This window comes from Somniosus microcephalus, chromosome 5, assembly GCF_052327205.1.
Source record: "Somniosus microcephalus isolate GS21.2 chromosome 5, FLI_Smic_1.0, whole genome shotgun sequence".
In the NCBI taxonomy this organism is placed as follows: domain Eukaryota; kingdom Metazoa; phylum Chordata; class Chondrichthyes; order Squaliformes; family Somniosidae; genus Somniosus; species Somniosus microcephalus.
Window position 1 is genome coordinate 5,779,178 of NC_140991.1, and position 20,051 is coordinate 5,799,228.

The 20,051-nt window shown below is 48.0% G+C and overlaps 1 protein-coding gene across 1 annotated transcript in view; it reads right to left on the reverse strand.

The window, feature by feature from the left end:
* Positions 1 to 1,882: 1,882 nt before the first annotated feature.
* The window catches only part of sack1hb (scaffolding CK1 anchoring protein Hb), a 63,842-nt gene continuing 45,673 nt past the window's right edge, over positions 1,883 to 20,051 (reverse strand). The window contains exons 4-5 of the mRNA XM_085987244.1: positions 13,884 to 14,008; positions 1,883 to 9,029 (exon numbers count right to left, since the gene is read on the reverse strand). Of these exons, the coding sequence (XP_085843370.1) occupies positions 6,041 to 9,029; positions 13,884 to 14,008 (3,114 nt within the window). The 3' untranslated portion in view covers positions 1,883 to 6,040. The remainder of the gene's footprint in view (positions 9,030 to 13,883; positions 14,009 to 20,051) is intronic.

Consider the following 20,051-nt stretch of genomic DNA (forward strand, 5'->3'; position numbering starts at 1 on the left):
TGTTCTATTCCTTTTAAATGTTGTTCATCTGTAATTTCTTCCAGTGCTGATGAAGAATCTACACCTGAATCATGACCCTGTCTGTTCTCTCCAAGCCCCTCACATTGTCCTCACTCGGGTATAGATCACCATTCCTGCGTCATCAGCTGGTTCAGTATTCTGCAATTCCCGACCGAACATCCCCATGGGAGCACCGTTGCGAGAGGGACTGCAATGATTGGCCCAGCATCACCGTCTCAGTGCAGCTAGGAATGGTAAATAAATGCAGCACTTACAGTATCGCACACATGCAAGAACAAATAAAAACCAATATTTAACTGCGATCGCAGTAAACTGCCTTCTTGAAATGTTACATTCCTGCAGCACTGCCCTCCCTCCTAGCAGCACTGCCCTCCCTCCTGCAGCACTGCCCTCCCTCCTGCAGCACTGCCCTCCCTCCTAGCAGCACTGCCCTCCCTCCTGCAGCACTGCCCTCCCTCCTGCAGCACTGCCTTCCCTCCTAGCAGCACTGCCCTCCCTCCTGCAGCACTGCCCTCCCTCCTAGCAGCACTGCCCTCCCTCCTGCAGCACTGCCCTCCCTCCTGCAGCACTGCCCTCCCTCCTGCAGCACTGCCCTCCCTCCTGCAGCACTGCCCTCCCTCCTGCAGCACTGCCCTCCCTCCTAGCAGCACTGCCCTCCCTCCTAGCTGAGCAATGAGGCTTTCCTGTAATGCTGCCTTCTTGCCAGTGAGGGACAGTGTGACACTTTATAACTCTCCTATAAATTGTGATTTATAACTAAAAATACATTGACTGATTGGAAGAGACGGTGTCTGGAGGTGCAATCTCCACCAAAAGTGGGGCCAGGCCAGGGGGTGCAGACTTGAGCGTATCTGACACACAGCTGGTTTAGTCGTCCATCACCAGGTCTGGCTGGACCACATCAAGCGCTATCAAGCCTCACTCTCAACAAAACTGATCACTCCTCCAAGATCATCCTGAAGACAAAGATAACCTCTTCTTCTTTTCTCCGCTACCAACTGTCTCCTTAAACTTCTCTCCTCTGCCCCCACCACTCTTATCTGCAACAACTAGTGCAGAGCTCATGGACTTCTTTATCACGGAGGTTGAGATCATGCATGCATCTGCTTCTGTTGCTTCTCTCCTCTTCCCCCCTGCCCACCAGGACAAACCTCCCCCTGCCCCAGCCCTGAACACCTCCCTCTTCAGCTTCTTTCCAAATCCCCCATGTCCTCTCCTACCTCCTCTCATCCATGAGATCCACCTCTTGACCCCATTCCCACTAACTTCCCGTTGACTATCCAGCATCCTTTTCTGGCGAGTCATGGATTTTTATGTTTCTTTGCTGGGAAGGAATGATCTTATTCACTCCCTGTGAGATGCCTTGTCCTACAGGCATGGGTTGAATTAAAGTAGTGCTTGGGATTAACCTTTTCTATATTTTTTTCTTAGGGTAACTCGGGCTGGACAATAACTGTGGCCGTGCCAATATCACCCACATACTGAAAACAAAATGAAAAGTTATACACCTACCTCGATGGCCTCCTCCACCCCTATACTCTGTCTCTAAGCCCACTGTTCCTCTGGTCTCCTGAACATTGCCCTCCCTTTGTCCCATCATCATTAGCAGAGCCTTCATCTGTCTCAACACTGCTCTGCGGAACTCCCTCCCTAACCCCCTCCACACCATCAAAGACCAGCCCAGACCTCTGCTCACCACTCTTGCCTCCTCCCTCCTCCCCCCCTCACGCGTGGCGATTATTTTTGCTCTTTTGTGAAGCCTCGTGGGCTGGTTTTCGATGGTCAAGGTGCAGTAAGTTAGTCACACAAAAAACCCAACTTGTTTTATACAAGTCGAAAAACACAAAGATGGGCGAAGTGGCAAAGTGTAAACCATACGCTGTTTATTTCGCTCGTATAGTGCAGAAGTACAGGAGAATGTGACTTATTACACATTGCACTGAGATATAAAGAACCAAACAAACAGTTATCAACCAAACCGTTACAGATCTGTAAATGGCAATCATTTTGTTCCAGTTATATTTACGTTTGCTAAAGCATACAGCTTTGTTTCGATTGGTCTTTCCCACACCCCCAGGTTGGAAAGCCCACCCATCACAGATTTTGGCACAGTAAATCGACAGGAGGGTGGTCCCCTTCACACAGCCATTTTTTGTTGGATTATCTTTTCCTGATATAATTCAGAACATTTCCTCTGCTATTTCTTATCGCTCCAGCCCGATGGCTCTGTGATCTCTTATTCAACTCATCTACATTGCCATCACATCTTTGCTCCTCCTAAACATCATGGGTAAATGCTGCCACCCTGCGTTCCTCATCTCCACGTGACGGCCCCATGCCCGCATGACGATACTCAATCATCACTGGCCATCCTTAGACAGGGGGCAGGAGGAGTCCTCACCAGCATCATTCACCCACAATCTGGTGCAGGAAAAACTGAAGTCGATGCCGCTTTGGGGGGGGGGGGGGGGGCGCCAAGTACAGTCTCAGCCGCTTGGGAACTACAATTGGCAAGAGGTCTGGGAGAAAGCGAGCGCGTGTGTGGACGGGTCTTGGCTCCAATGTCCTCCATGGCTGCTGAGCTTGTTTGAGTCCACACAGGAAGAATGGCCAGCTGGGCGAGGTACCAGAGGGCACTTAGCAGTCGTTGGGCCGTGCCCAGCACAAGCCAGAAAACTGGAACTAAATAAAAGTGAAAGCAGAATAATCTACCCAGAGAAACAGGTTAAAAAGCCTCGTCCAGCAGACGTGGAACGGCATCAAGATAAAAAGTAATACACTCGAGACAATCCCCTTTTAGGTGTAAAAATATATACAAAATGCTAAAACCATTTTAATTTAAATATTTCGCTAGTTTGCCTCTTCTGTAGAAAAGTACAAATTAAGAGAAAACCAAAACGTCCTTCCTTGAGCCCATGACCGTCGTGGTGCCCAGGAAAGTGGGGAACCATGCTGCCTTGGGCTAAAGGCTAAGGTTATACTATTCGTTCCCTGAGCTGTTGCATCATTTTTCCAGTAATATTCCCAGTTAGTGGAAAGTGGATTTCCTCTCCTCCCTCCCCTGCTTATTGTCTTGTCAGTTTTGTGCTTGTTGAGGTGGAAGAGAATGGGAAACGTTGCATTTCAGGTACCCAGTATCAATATCAAATACCCCCAGGGCAGGTACAGCATGGGTTAGATACAGAGTAAAGCTCCCTCTACACTGTCCCATCAAACACTCCCAGGGCAGGTAAAGCACGGGTTAGATACAGAGTAAAGCTCCCTCTAAACTGTCCCATCAAACACTCCCAGGGCACGTACAGCACGGGTTAGATACAGAGTAAAGCTCCCTCTACACTGTCCCATCAAACACTCCCAGGGCAGGTAAAGCACGGGTTAGATACAGAGTAAAGCTCCCTCTAAACTGTCCCATCAAACACTCCCAGGGCACGTACAGCACGGGTTAGATACAGAGTAAAGCTCCCTCTACACTGTCCCATCAAATACCCCCAGGGCAGGTACAGCACGGGTTAGATAGAGTAAAGCTCCCTCTATACTATCCCATCAAACACTCCCAGGGCAGGTACAGCACGGGTTAGATACAGAGTAAAGCTCCCTTTGCACTATCCCATCAAATACCCCCAGGGCAGGTACAGCACGGGTTAGATAGAGTAAAGCTCCCTCTATACTGTCCCATTAAACACTCCCAGGGCAGGTACAGCACGGGTTAGATACAGAGTAAAGCTCCCTCTACACTGTCCCATCAAACACTCCAGGGCAGGTACAGTACGGGTTAGATACAGAGTAAAGCTCCCTCTACACTGTCCCATCAAACACTCCCAGGGCAGGTACAGCACGGGTTAGATACAGAGTAAAGCTCCCTCTACACTGTCCCACCAAACACTCCCAGGGCAGGTACAGCACGGGTTAGATACAGAGTAAAGCTCCCTCTACACTGTCCCACCAAACACTCCCAGGGCAGGTACAGCACGGGTTAGATACAGAGTAAAGCTCCCTCTACACTGTCCCACCAAACACTCCCAGGGCAGGTACAGTACAGGTTAGATAGAGTACAGTAGATTTACATCAGTTACAGATAGCCTTACCCTCATATTTAATACACAATAAAAGCCTTTGGTGAATGTATACAGGCAGCAGACTTGCACAGTATCAAAAATATTTACATTTAGTGCACATTCTAATAAGAGATGGTTATAATTAGACTTACAGGCACAGTGCAGCCACTTCCTGTGTTACATTATGGGGTTTCCCCCATCAGTGGCACTGAACATCCACTGAGCGAAGGAGAGAAGACAGCCTGTAAGTTAACCTAATCAGCAGCACAGGATCGAATCCTTGCATATGGTATACAATATCTATACACTTTGATACGGGTTATATATACAGGCCAATAGACTGGCGCAGAGTCCCAGCTACAGGTCAATCTGGTTTGCAGCCGACTGTAGGGAAGCTGATTACAGTGCTCCCACTGCCAGTTGGCCAATTAGTCGTGACCTGGGTATAGCATACAGATGAAAAGGATATTGAATTAATCACAAATAAGATCAGAATTGATTGAAAGCAGCCTCCCCCGGCCTTTCCCAATCCCAGCCAGTAAATATCAAACACTTCCGCCTTCCCCACTCAGTCAACCCTCCAGCCTTTACATTCCTTTCACGCCCAGTAATTCCACTCCATGCTTTCACTAGCTGCCCGTGTGGTTCAGCGCGTAAGCGCACCAGTGGTTAGTGAGCACACACTCACCCGGTGAGGAGCCAGGTTCGATCCCTGCCAGGTTAGTGTCGAGTTAGCTCAGCCAGGGCAGGCCAGGCATACTCCAATTGGCCGCTGCATTCTCGGTCTCAGGAGGGAAAAATGTAAAAAAATCAGCCAGGGTGCCCACTTCAGTTGGAAAGTTGCATGGCCGCGAACACGAAGCAAAGCTGTGGCGTCAGAGTCTGGTGACAGACCCAATCGATACTCTCAAACGAAGAACGGCCACTTTAGCGAGGCCCAAGAGCAGTGCGTGCGTGTGTGTCCACAACACTAAACTTGAGCCTTGAACTTCAGAGGGAGAAAAAAATGAACTGGCTTGTGAAACAGGTTAAAAAAACAGCCTTTTACACTGATCAGTCTGGAATTACCTGAATCTGGTGGCCTTTTATTTCACAACCCATCGGCCCAAAATGTGAGTCCATTTGCAGAGTGCACAGCTGTGAGGTCCCACTATACATGTTTGGCTGTGATTGCAAATATTAATTACCTGGTACCAATTTTTATTTTTAAAGTTGGGGGCAAAACAAGTTTATCCCTCCCCCACCCACGAAAATGACCCCACATTATAAAGGCTAGTTTTTATATGGCTGCGTACAACTTTGGCATCTTTGGGCAAATTAGCACCTCAGTTCTTCCCCTAAAACTTGTCTAATATGCTATTCCCGTCCCTCCATCTCGTGGCTTCTCCCCTCCTTCAAAAGGCCCCCCTTAAAATCTGCCTCTTTGACCAAGCCTTCGATCCCATCCTCAAACTCTTGCCCCAGTTCCCGTGCAGTGTCCAATCTCTCCCTTCTCCCCTCCATTGCGAAGCTATGTTAAAGGCCACGTACAGGCATCAGTAATCCAGGCCCCTACTGACAATCCCTCTCGTCTCAGTTGTTACCTCACTGAAGACTGTCTATATTCTGCCAACACCATGAAATACTAACCAAAAAAAAAAAGTTTGACTGGAGAGTGAAAAGCTGCTGTTTAATGCCCGGGTATATCTAAACCTGCTGATATCACGGGGCCATTCCTCTCCATCGAAGAGCTTTTTAAACTCACGCCGAACTCTCCAAGAGTCTTCCGCTGGAGTGACCGGGTCTCAGTGCTAGCTTCCTAGCCCGGCTGCACGTTACCGTACTGATCTAAAATTTGACATCTTAAACATCTCTGTTTGGTCAGCTGCTGCCTCATGTCCTGGACCCTTTCACGAAAATAGCAGCACCCAGCAGTCCAGGTGCGGTGGTGGAGCGCCTCTTAGTTCAGTGAGTCACAGGCAGCATTAAAACCTCCTCAATGTCCCAAAGAGCTTGGGAATAAGCTTTGCCGGTTTCTTCCTGTCTCCACCATCCATGTCCTTGGAATCTTGTGTTCCATCATTCTGTTGCTCTGCGGAGGAGCCCTCGGTTTTCAAAGAGTCATCCTTCTTATAGAAGACTTCGAACCTGCTGTACGCGCGCCGCTCCCTTCGAAAGCTGTCCATCTTCTTAATCAGAGGGTCTGTCTGATCAGGGGAGGTCGGCGCTCTGCCTTTGGCTTTAAGCAGGCTTTCAAACCTCGAGATCCCGGACTGCTGCTTTTTATCGGAGTCGGTTTTATCTGACTCGGAGGTAACCTTGTGCTCCGCCGAGCCTCCAGGGCCATCAACCTCGGCGGTGGCGGGGTGCTGCACTTTGGCATTCTCGGCCCGGTTTTTCTGACTGTTGGCTGAGATTTGCTCCAGGATGACCTTGGTATCATCTCGAAGGTTGCTGCTGTACAGGGCGTTGGAAGTCGACGCGGAATACCTGCTCCCTTGGACAGTTTGTGCACCTTTGGTTGCAGTGGGGGTGGATGCAGACCTATGTGGCTTCTCCTCTCTCTGAGAGCTGGAAGGTATTGCCTCACCAAGGCTACTTTTTGGTGTTTTATCAGGATTCTTCTCATTCTCTGTGGCAGGTTGCCCAGGCACTATGTTGCTGGGCATTTCTTTCGATTTTGTGTCACCAGGAAGGTTAAGAAAAGTTTTCCATTTTGAAGAACCTTTTACAGTCAAATTCAAAACTCCAGATTCCTCTCCTGTCTTGTCCTCTTTACTGCTTCTTGTGTCCAGACACACAGCAGATGAATGTAGCTTAATTTTTGCTAAATTGCTGTTGGTCTCCTCCAAGGTAGAAGAGGGTCTTTTGTAAGCTTCAGTGGGTCCTGAGGAGCGTGTTGGAACCTCTCTGGGATTGGTGGCATTATTTTGCGCAGCTGGTGGAGAAGGTTGGGGTCCTGGCTGAGATAAAGGCCTGGCGTTCGACTGAGGGGGTTTGGGATCTAGTTGAGGAGAGGATTGGGTACCTGGCGGAGCAGGAGATGGGGGACGTGGCTGGGGAGAAAGTTGGGGGCTTTGCTGCACAGGTGGAGAATGAATGATCTTCCCGGATTTCTCCAGAGGCAGCTTTTCAATTTTCTCGGACTGTGGTGGTTTAACTTCTTTTGATTGCGATGTGCATTGGGTCATTTTGTTAAGGGCATCTTGGACCCTTTTGCTCAGCTGCAGTTCTATCCTTGGCTTCACCTTGGGTTGGGTGCTGGACGGCACGTCTGGGACACAGCTGCCCAAACCAGAATCACTCTGCTGCCTACTCAGGACCAAGTCCGGTGCCTTCCCACCAAAATCCGCTTTGGGATTTGGTTCTGATGTTTTGGCAATCTCACTTGGCAAGGCGTTGGCAAGCACCGAATGTTGGCGCTGGTTGGGCTGGTCATTACTGAGCACCTGTTTGCTGCCATGTTCCTGCAGACCTGCAGTTGCTGTAGGTTCCTGCATCTCTTCAGATTCCTTTACTCCGCTCTGTATCTGCTCCCTGATGCTCAGAATCGTTTTTCCTCTTTGTGTGATGTGCTGCTCCACTTTTGAAGAATTGAAGATCAGCGAAGAACGCAACCTGGAGCCCCTGTGCAGCATTGGGTTGAACTTGCTGCGTATCGACTCGTGCTTCGCCAGCTTAACATTCCGCTCCTCGGTTCCTTTATCCGATGACAGAGACTGGCTGTCAAGCAAATCTGATTGTTGGAACTTTGAGTTGTACAGATCCAAACGTTTATAACTTGTAATTTGTGAAGAATCTCTGAAGGTTGCCTCAAAAGGAGCTGTGTTTATCCTCGACTCCTGAAGCACTTCACTGTTGCCCTGAGGTTCATCCGGCGCAGAAATGCCCTCATCAAGCAGCTCCAGGTGCTTATCCTGATGAGCACTAAGATAGGAGCTAAGTCTCAATCTTCTCAGCCCATGTTTGGTGGGTTGATCGTCAGATTTTCGGTCCAGGCTCGACTCCTGGAAAAGCATTTTTGGATCCAGAACTTGTTTCTGAGTCGGAGACTTTTGGCAGGCATACGACTGGCCAATGTTGGGTCGCTTCTGTATTTTCTGACCCAGTCTTCCTTCACTCACCAGCTCTAGATCACTTGAACCATGCCGGACTTCTTTGGAGGAGTCAGAAGGCTCATAGCTTAATGTAGGTTCCTGCATCTGTGGATGGTGTGGTGAGCCAGGCAGGTAAGTCTCTTCGTAATTCCTGGGCTCATATCCGGGCCTTGCTTGTTCCCCAAGCTCATCAAACTGATGCATACCTGCTCGGTTTTGCCTAAATCGGTCAAGTATTCCAGGGCCACCCATTAGCTGCTTATTGTTAAAAGAGTTGAACCTCCTCATTCCAGGCTCTAAAGGATGCATCTTTTCCCTGAATAAATGCTCAGATCTGGCATCTAACTCATCATAGTGCTCACTTATCCGTCCATATCTCTGTTCCCTAGCATCGTGACTTTCCAAAGTCCCTTCTGCATAACTCCTCCGTTTGTACGAGTTCATTTCCATCCGCTTTGCCCTCAGAATAGCGCTCGATGTGGGATCAAACTGAATTTTCTCCTGCTGAAAATGTGTATACTGCTTCATGCAGCCTCGGATGCCAGCTCCCTCCTGAACATGCCTGTAGACATCATCCGGTCTAAAACGACGGGAAGAGCGATCAAGATCCGAGTCTGCCCACGAATAGCCAGAGTGCTGTGAAAGCCTGTCCTCCTGATGCGCGAATCTGGGGTTCTGTCTGCATCGCTGCCTCTCAGTAGGCTGGTACGGTGCCACGGTGTAATAGTTATCCAAGTCTGGCATTGGATTCTCTACCCCAGGGAGAGGGTTCGACTGGGCAAAAAGAATCCGAAATTCTTCATCGAAGATTGCCACAAGCTCTCCCTGAAACCGTTGAACAATACTGCGATGAATCTTCTCAAAGGACCACATGAAACTGCAGGGTGGGGGGGGGGGGAAAGAGAAGAAAAATTAAAAATAACCTTTGCATTAATCATCATTCAGTCTAAATCAATGTAGAGTGATTACAGTTCAGCTCTATGGAACCATTCCAAGCACAGAGCCATACAAAAACTAATGGCCCAGAAATTCGGGTCTCAACGCGTGAGTACGCACGGGTTCAGAGGTCGAACGCGTGCGCGCTGGAGTCTGCGCGTGCGCTTTGAACTTACGTTTTTTTTTTAATACAGGTTTTTCCATGAGGGTAAGTCTTTAGATTTTAGACATGTAAAAACCAGGCGTAAGGACTGCATTTTAAAAGGTAAGTGGTCAATTAATTAAAATTAAAACATTTTTTCCACAGGTTTATTATTTTTAAATACTTTAAAGCAAGGTAAGTTTATTTTTAGCCGCGTTTATTTATAAAATTATTTTTTTCAAAAATTTAAATTATTGTTTAAAATAGTTATTTAATGTAATTTATAGTTTATTTAAAAAGTGTGATTTAAAAAAAATGTTATTTGAAGGTTAAGTACTGTTTTGGGCCCTCAGCATTCATACGTTTTGACAGGTCTTTCTGTCAATCTTATGAATGGGCTTTTCCCTCCATCGATTGGCTGCCCATGGCTCACGTGATCCCAGGGGACGCATCGCACTAATTACGCCCCTGGGACACGCAAGCACAGCGCGCCGGGAGCTGGACCGGGCCAGAGAGAGGAATTCCACGCAGGCCCAGAGCTCAGCTGCCGGCGCGCAAGGTAAGTGTAGGTCGGGGGCTTGCCGAATTTCTGGGCCAATCACATTCTATCAAACTTATTGGATATGGGGATGGGGACGAGTGATACAGCTCTCTTGAATGCCAAACCTGTGAACTAACTGGGTTATGTCCTCCCTATTAGGCAAGAGGTCACAACCAAATATGGTCGAACCATCCCTTAGCCACTTCCCATTTTACGAGACCAATTTAGCAAAGCTTGCCGTGAATGAAGATAGAACAGAATTTCCATCAGCTTTTCTCATTAACATTTGCAACTGTGTACGAGCTTTTAGTGATCTGAGTATACAGACACCCAAATCCCTTTGGTCCTCCCCAGCTCCTGGTCTCTCGCCATGGAAATAGTGGACGCATTGGTTGTCATCTTCCAAAATTCTATAGATTATGGAACAGCTCCTGCAGATTGGAGGGTGTCAAATGTAACTCCGCTATTTAAAAAAGATGGGAGAGAGAAAACAGGGAACTACAGACCGGTTAGCCTAACATCAGTAGTAGGGAAAATGCTAGAGTCTATTATAAAGGATGTGATAACAGGACACTTAGAAAATATCAACGGAATTAGACAAAGTCAACATGGATTTATGAAAGGGAAATCGTGTTTGACAAACCTACTGGAGTTTTTTGGGGATGTAACTCGTAGAATAGATAAGGGAGAACCAGTGGATGTGGTGTATTTGGATTTTCAGAAGGCCTTTGATAAAGTCCCACATAAAAGGTTAGTGTGCAAAATTAAAGTACATGGGATTGGGGGTAATATACTGGCATGGATTGAAGATTGGTTAACAGACAGGAAACAGAGAGTCGGAATAAATGGGTCTTTTTCGGGGTGGCAGGCGGTGACTAGTGGGGTACCGCAGGGATCAGTGCTTGGGCCCCAGCTATTCACAATATATATCAATGATTTGGATGAGGGAACCAAATGTAATATTTCCAAGTTTGCTGACATGAAACTAGGTGGGATTGTGAGTTGTGAGGAGGATGCAAAGAGGCTTCAAGGCGATTTAGACAAGTTGAGTGAGTGGGAAAATACATGGCAGATGCAGTATAATGTGGATAAATGTGAAGTTATCCACTTCGGTAGGAAAAACAGAAAGGTAGAATATTATTTAAATGGTGATAGATTGGGAGATGTTGATGTACAAAAGGGACCTGGGTGTCCTTGTACATCAGTCACTGAAAACAAACATGCAGGTGCAGCAAGCAGTTAGGAAGGCAAATGGTATGTTGGCCTTCATTGCAAGAGGTTTTGAGTACAGGAGCAAGAATGTCTTACTACAGTTATACAGGGCCTTGGTGAGACCACACCTGGAGTACTGTGTGCAGTTTTGGTCTCCTTACCTAAGAAAGGATATACTTGCCATAGAGGGAGTGCAGCGAAGGTTCACCAGACTGATTCCTGGGATGGCAGGACTGTCGTATGAGGAGAGATTGGGTCGACTAGGCCTGTATTCACTAGAGTTCAGAAGAATGAGAGGGGATCTCATTGAAACGTATAAAATTCTGACAGGGCTAGACAGACTGGATGCAGGGAGGATGTTTCCCCTGGCTGGGGGGTCTAGAACGAGGGGTCACAGTCTCAGGATACGGGGTAGGACATTTAAGACTGAGATGAGGAGAAATTTCTTCACTCAGAGGGTGGTGAACCTGTGGAATTCTCTACCACAGAAGGCTGTGGAGGACAAATCACTGAATATATTTAAGAAGGAGATAGATAGATTTCTAGACACAAAAGGCATCAAGGTGTATGGGGAGAGAGCGGGAATATGGTATTGAGATAGAGGATCAGCCATGATCATATTGAATGGAGGAACAGGCTCGAAGGGCCAAATGGCCTACTCCTGCTCCTATTGTTCTATGTCTGCTGCCATAGTTTTGCCCAGCTAATCTATCTATTCCCCTTTGTAGTTTTAGATTTAGTGCCCTTTGTTGCCCAGTTGGTGAAATTTTGTGTTCACAGCATCATAGAATCACAGAAATTTACAGCAGAGAAGGAGACCATTCGGCCGATCGAGTCTGTGCCGGCCGACAAAGAACGATCCAGCCTAATCTCACTTTCCAGCTCTCGGTCCGTAGCCCTGTAGGTTACGGCACTTCAAGTGCAGATCCAAGTACTTTTTAAATGTGATGAGGGTTTCTGCCTCTCCCACCCTTTCAGGCAGTGAGTTCCAGACCCCCACCACCCTCGGGGTGAAAAAAGTTCTCCTCAACTCCCCTCTAATCCTTCTACCAATTACTTTAAATCTCTGCCCCCTGGTTATTGACCTCTCTGCTAAGGGAAATAGGTCCTTCCTATCCACTGTATCTAGGCCCCTCATAATTTTATACACCTCAATTAAATCTCCCCTCAGCCTCCTCTGTTCCAAAGAAACAACCCCAGCCGATCCAATCTTTCCTCATAGCTAAAATTCCCCAGCCCAGACAACGTCCTCGTAAATCTCCTCTGCACCCTCTCTAGTGCAATCACATCCTTCCTGTAATGTGGTGACCAGAACTGCACGCAGTATTCTAGCTGTGGCCTAACTAGTGTTTTATACAGTTCAAGCATAACCCCCCTGCTCTTATATTCTATGCCTCGGCTAAAAGGCAAGTATCCCGTATGCCTTCTTAACCACCTTATCTACCTGTCCTGCTACCTTCAGGGATCTGTGGACATGCACTCCAAGGTCCCTCTGATCTTCGGCACTTCTCAGTGTCCTACCATTTATAGTGTATTCCCTTGCCTTGTTAGCCCTCCCCAAATGCATTACCTCACACTTCTCCCGATTGAATTACATTTGCCACTGTCCTGCCCACCTGACCAGTCCATTGATTTCTTCCTGCAGTCTGCAGCTTTCTTCATTATCAACCACACGGCCAATTTTTGTATCATCTGCAAACTTCTTAAATCATACTTCCTACATTCAAGTCCAAATCCTTGATCTATACCACAAAGCAAAGGATCCAGCACTCAGCCCTGCAGAACCCCACTGGAAACAACCTTCCAGTCACAAACACGCTTCGACCATTACCCTTTGCTTCCTGTCTCTGAGCCAATTGCTGATCCAACTTGCCACTTTGCCTTAGATCCCATGGGCTTTTACTTTTGTGACCAGTCTGCCATGCAGGACCTTATCAAAAGCCTTGCTAAAATCCATAGACTACATCAAACGCACTACCCTCATTGACCCTCCTTGTTACCACCTCAAACAATTCAATCCAAGTTAGCCAGACACGACCTTCCCTTAACAAATCCATGCAGCCTGTTCCTGATTAATCCGTGTCTTTCTAAATGAAGATTTATCCTGTTCCTCAGAAGTTTTTCCAATAATTTTCCCACCACCGAGGTTAGGCTGACTGGCCTGTAATTACTCGGTCTATCCCTTTCTCCCTTTTCAAACAATGGTACCACCTCCGGCACCACACCTGTAGCCAGAGAGGATTGGAAAATGATGGTCAGAGCCTCTGCTATTTCCTCTCTTACTTCTCTTAACAGTCTGGGATACATTTCATCCGGGCCTGGGGATTTATCCACTTTCAAAAGATGCTAAACCCTTTAATACTTCCTCTTTCACTATGTTTATTTCATCTAATATTTCTCGCCTCGTCTAATAAAGGAAAGTATCCCGTACGCCGCCTTAACCACCTTCTCTACCTGTCCTGCTGCCTTCAGGGATCTGTGGATATGCAAGGGCCAAAGCTCACATTCCAAGCTTATTTCGTACAGGGCCCTGAAAGCGAGCAGACAGACTCTCTGCTCATCAGCCTGGGCAGACTTTAAGCCGAGAGCTGCAAGGACAGGGTTGATCACTTTCGAGCAACCCACGTCATCAAGTGTGAGGGAAGACAGGATTTGGCTCCGTCATGAGGCCCTCGCTGGGTAACCAGCCAACACCCAGCAACAGTGAGCACCGCGAGGAGAGGCGAATTGGCACCGGCAGAGCACAAGCTCTTCGGTTAGGCCGCACACATTAGAAACAGGTTTTTCCTGTGGGAGGTGGCTGACTTGCATTGAATGTGACAGCTGGGTATCAGTTAGCGTCCCTGCACACTTCAGAGCTCGAGCATTCGGAGAAAGGATCATCACAGTCTGTCACTCACCTGTAGGAGCCACACAGAACAGCGTTACAATCCACCAGCATGAACCGCTCGATCAAATTCCCGGTGAAGGACATCCCAGATTTGCAGTAGTAGGTTGATCCCGCTAATGTCCTCACTCTCAGGAACTGGAAAGGTGAAGAAAGATGAAGAAAAATGAGCACAAAGCACCCGAGATACAGAAAAATTCCGACAGGGAAGATTTGCTAGCCAGTCACTGGGCCATTGGAGAGATCATTGGGTTCCAGGTAAACACAGAACTATCACAGCGCAGACTCCAGGTCCACCTCCTCAGGCTGGGGATTGGCAGTAACTCATTCAGTGCCCCTTTCCATTTGCAGCATGTAGTAGTCGACTGTTTATGGCACGGGACTAGCAACACAAACGTCATGACTTCAAGCCCCACCATGGCTATTTGAATTTCTGCTAAATCGAATAAAAGAAAGACAGACCTGCATTTCCACAGCGCCTTTCAGGGCCACCTCAGGACGTCCCAAAGCGCTTCACAGCCAATTAGGTATTTTTGGAGTTTGGTCACTGTTGTAATGTAGGAAATTCGGCAGCCAATTTGCACACAGCAAGCTCCCACAAACAGCAATGTGATAATGACCCAGATAATCTGTTTTTTGTTATGCTGATTGAGGGATAAATATTGGCCCCAGGACACCGGGGAGAACTCCCCTGCTCTTCTTCCAATAGTGGCCGTGGGATCTTTTACGCCCACCTGAGAGAGCAGACAGGGCCTCGGTTTAACGTCTCATCCGAAAGACGGCGCTTCTGACAGTGCAGCACTCCCTCAGCACCGCACTGGAGAGTCAGCCTTGGCTTTTTGTGCTCAAGTCTCTGGAGTGGGACTATGAACCCACAACCGTTCTAGACTCAGAAGCGAGAGAGAGAGTGCGGCCCACTGAGCCACAGCTGACACTTAGAATAAATAGAATCAAAACTTTCATAAAAATGCAGTTGTTTTCAGGGCAGGGAACCTGCCGGCCTTACATGATCTCGCCTATACATTGACTCCAGTCCCATGCTACATATTTGATTCCAAAGTGGCCTAGCAAGCCTCTTAATAGCAAAACAATCACCACTCCTATCCCAGGGCAATAGATGTGGCCTCACCAGCAAGGTGTGAGCCTGGGCAGTAAGTGTCGGCAGTATAACCAACCATCAGGGTGTCAATATCCTCTCCTCGCCTGTGCACGTTCCACCTGAGCCCACTGGAAAGTGAGCAGAAGGAGGAACCAGTGCTCCGTTTCCCCCCCTCACTAGCCCAGGGACGCCAAGACGAATTTAGTTCAATTTCAATTTTATTGGTCACATAACTAAATACAAGAAGTGTAATCTAGTCAGTGAAATGCTTTTTCCTTGACGAGCCGAGAGCACCAAGCACCAAGAACACTTAGCTGCCTGGTACGCACGGAGCTCGCAAGGACGGCAGCCATCTTCATCGGCGCCATCACAAACAAACACAGACCGACATATACACACATACATACTTTAAATATAAATAAAGCAGACATAAAATAAATAAAAGACATAAAAAGACAGCACATAAAATGAACAAGCAATAATGTAAAAAAAGTAATTTCTACAGTAATTACATTGATATTTCTACCCAGGCTTCTAGAATAATCTCTGGCTACAGGGTGGGCGCACTGGGAAAGCATCGTGAGGAACTCACAACTTATAATTAAATAAATTAATTAATAAATTAATAAAATTAAATAAATAAAGTGCCCCCTCAGTCTTTCTCGATGTTTCCATCTTGGTCTCTCTCGATGTTTCCCCTCGGTTTCTTCCACACACCTGCACATTACCCCTGGCTGTCCAACTTGGCGTCCTGGTAACCGGGTTCCGCTCCAGCTCTCATCCTTCAAACTGTCACTCCAGCTCTCGTCACTCCAGCTCTCGTCCTTCAAACTGTCTCTCCAGCTCTTGTCCTTCAAACTGTCTCTCCAGCTCTCGTCCTTCAAACTGTCTCTCCAGCTCTCGTCCTTCAAACTGTCTCTCCAGCTCTCGTCCTTCAAACTGTCTCTCCAGCTCTCGTCCTTCAAACTGTCTCTCCAGCTCTCGTCCTTCAAACTGTCTCTCCAGCTCTCGTCCTTCAAACTGTCTCTCCAGCTCTCGACCTTCAAACTGTCTCTCCAGCTCTCGACCTTCAAACTGTCTCTCCAGCTCTCGACCTTCAAACTGTCTCTCCAGCTCTCGACCTTCAAACTGTCTCTCCAGCTCTCGACCTTCAAACTGTCTCTCCAGCTCTCGACCTTCAAACTGTCTCTCCAGCTCTCGACCTTCAAACTGTCTCTCCAGCTCTCGACCTTCAAACTGTCTCTCCAGCTCTCGACCTTCAAACTGTCACTCCAGCTCTCGACCTTCAAACTGTCTCTCCAGCTCTCGACCTTCAAACTGTCACTCCAGCTCTCGACCTTCAAACTGTCTCTCCAGCTCTCGACCTTCAAACTGGTCAAACTTCCCCTCCCTAGCGGAGGTCATCCAACTCAGCGTTACCGGGGACGTATCCTCGACATTCCTGGTCTGTGTGGCACCAAGCAGTGCCGTTAACCACATCATTTCTGGGAGAATCTCTTCATTCCCTGTTAAACAATCGCACTATTAAGCAGCCTCAGGTGGAGGACAGGAACAGGAGGTCATTCTGCTCCTCAAGCCTGTTCTACCATTCAATTAGATCATGGCTGATCTGATCTCGCATCTTTCTCCGATCTCCTCTCGACCTCTCCACACTCATCTTGTCCATGAGACCCACTTCCTGCTCCCTAGACCCTATTCCCACTAAACTGCTGACCACCCAACTTCCTTTTCTGGCTCCCATGTTAGCTGGCATTGTTAATGGTTCTCTCTCTTCAGGTACTGTCCCCCTCTCCCTCAAATCTGCCGTCATCACCCCTCTCCTCAAAAAACCAACCCTTGACCCCTCCATCCATGCAAACTACCACCCCATCTCTAACCTCCCTTTCCTCTCCGGGCCTTGAATGTGTTGTCGCCTCCCAAATCCGTGCCCATCCTTCCCGCAATTCCATGTTTGAATCCCTCCAATCAGGTTTCCACCCTGCCACAATAACGAAACGGCTCTCATTAAAGTCACAAATGGCATCCTTTGTGACTGTGACAAAGGTAAACTATCCCTCCTCGTCCTTCTCGACCTGACTACAGCCTTTACACAGTTGACCACTCCATCCTTCTCCAACGCCTCTCCACCGTCGTCCAGCTGGGTGGGACTGCACTCGCCTGGTTCCATTCTTATCTATCTAATCGTAGCCAGAGAATCATCAGCAACGGCTTCTCTTCCCGCTCCCGCATCGTTACCTCTGGTGTCCCCCAAGGATCTATCCTTGGCCTCCTCCTATTTCTCATCTACATGTTGCCCCTCGGCGACATCATCCGAAAACACAGTGTCAGTTTCCACATGTACGCTGACGACACCCAGCTCCACCTCACCACTTCTCTCGACCCCTCCACGGTCTCTAAATTGTCAGACTGTCCGACATCCAGTACTGGATCAGCAGAAATTTTCTCCAATTAAATATTGGGAAGACCGAAGCCATTGTTTTCAGTCCCCACCACAAAATCCGTTCCCGAGCCACCGACTCCATCCCTCTCCCTAACATCTGTCTGAGGCTGAACCACACTCTTCGCAACCTTGGTGTCATATTTAACCCTAAAATGAGCTTCCAGCCACATATCTGTGGCATAACTAAGACCGCCTATTTCCACCTCTGTAACATCGCCTGTCTCCGCCCTTGCCTCAGCTCATCTGCTGCTGAAACCCTCATCCATGCCTTTGTTACCTCCAGACTTGACTATTCCAACGCACTCCTGGCTGGCCTCCCGCGTTCTACCCTATGTAAACTTGTGGTCATCCAAAACTCGGCTGCCCGTGTCCTAACTCGCACTGAGTCCCGTTCACCCATCACCCCTGTGCTCGCTGACCTACATTGGCTCCCGGTTAAGCAACGACTCGATTTTAAAATTCTCATCTTTGTTTTCAAATCCCTCCATGGCCTCGCCTCTCCCTATCTCTGTTACCTCCTCCAGCCTCACAACCTCCCTCCATGGCCTCGCCCCCTCCCTATCTCTGTTACCTCCTCCAGCCTCACAACCTCCCTCCATGGCCTCGCCCCCTCCCTATCTCTGTTACCTCCTCCAGCCTCACAACCTCCCACCCTAACCCCCAGCCCAGAGATATCTGCGCCCCTCAAACTCTGCCATCTTGAGCATCCCTGATTATAATCGCTCAAACATTGGTGGCCGTGCCTTCAGCTGCCTGGGCCCTAAGCTTTGGAATTCCCTCCCTGATTCTCTACCTCTCTCCTCCTTTAAGACGCTCCTTAAACCGACCTCTTTGACCAAGCTTTTGGTCACCTGCCCTAATTTTTTATGTGGCTCGGTGTCAATTTTTTGTCTGATTGCACTCCCGTGAAGCGCCTTGGGACGTTTTACTATGTTAAAGGCGCTATATAAATACAAGTTGTTGTTTTTTGGGCGAGAGTTCCAGATTTCCACCACCCTGTGTGTGAAGAAGTGCTTCCTGATTTCACCCCTGAAGAGCCTGGCTCTAATTTGAAGGCTCCGGACTCCCCCCCCCGCCCCCCCGCCCCTCACCAGAGGAAATAGTTTCTCTCTATTGACCCTATCGAATCCTTTAATCATCTGAAACACCTCGATTAGATCACCCCTTAATCTTCTAAACTCCAGGGAATACAAGCCCAGTCTGTGCAACCTGTCCTCGCAATTTAACCCCTTTAGCCCCGGTATCATTCGGGTGAATCTGCGCTGCTTCCTCTCCGAGGCCAATATCTCCTTTAATTTAGCTCCTAGTTCCTGATACGCTCTTAGCAGGACCTCCTCCGTGTTCTTTCCTATGTCACTGGTCCCAACATGGACCACGACAACTTGTTCACCCTCCCTGTCCCGTTGCTCCGGGATATCCCACCTTGGCACCAGGTAGCCAACATACCCTTTGAGACTCTTGATTGTAACTGCAGTGGATGTAAACTATCCCCCGAACTATCGAATCCCCTATAACTACAACCTTTCTGTTCTGCTCCTCCACCTTTGAACTGCCTCCTGCTCCACAATGCTTTGATCGGCATTGCGGCTGTCCTTCCCTCAGCCTTCCTCCTTATCTCCGGTAGCATGCACATTGTACCTATTGGACAGGACCAGATTCCGAGGTTCCTCCTTCCCTGTGTCAACTAGATTTCCCTTCCCTTACTGGCCGTCAGTCACACACTCCCCTTCTTGTACCTACTTGGTGTGTTCTGGAGTAAACTATCCAGATATTCCTTCCCCATCCTATGGGTCAGAGGGTCTCTAACTCACACTCCAGCTCAACCACCGAGTCGCAATCAGTCAAGGCAGAGACATTATCTTCAAGTCTTGCTGTCCACAAATTCCCACATTCTACAGTCCCAACATGCCGCCTGCGCTGCCATTTCCTATTCTATATTTATTTACTTTAACGTTTATATGTCCGCCTTTTGGATGAGACGTTAAACCAAGGCTCCATCCGCTCTTTCAGGTGGATGTAAAAGATCCCATGGCACTATTTCGAAGAGGAGCAGGGGAGTTATCCCTGGGGCCAATATTTATCCCTCAATCAAGATCACTAAAAAACAGATTATCTAGTCATTATCTCATTGCTGACTGTGGGATCTTGCTGTGTGTGAATTGGCTGCCGTGTTTCCGACATTACAACAGTGACTCCACTTCAAAAATACTTCATTGGCTGTAAGGCACTTTGGGACGTGCGGAGATGGTGAAAGGCGCTATAGAAATGCAAGTCTTTCTTTTATAGTCGTTATTTATTTATCTTTAGTGCTAACCACATCCCCATAAATATTAATTTGGTTTCTTCTACCACTCAGCCTAGTAAATTTATCCTATTAGGTGTATTTCCGTGTTTAAAGTTGCTGGTTTTTTTTACCCGTGCCCTGTATGTGTTATTTTCCTACATTACAACAGTGACTGCACTTCAAAAGTACACTGGTACGAGGGGATTGTCCTATGAGGAGAGATTGAGTCGACTAGGCCGATACGCTCTCGAGTTTAGAAGAATGAGAGGTGATCTCACTGAAACATACAAAATTCCTACAGGGCTTCACAGGGTAGATGCAGGGAGGATGTTTCCCCTGGCTGGGGAGTCTAGAACCA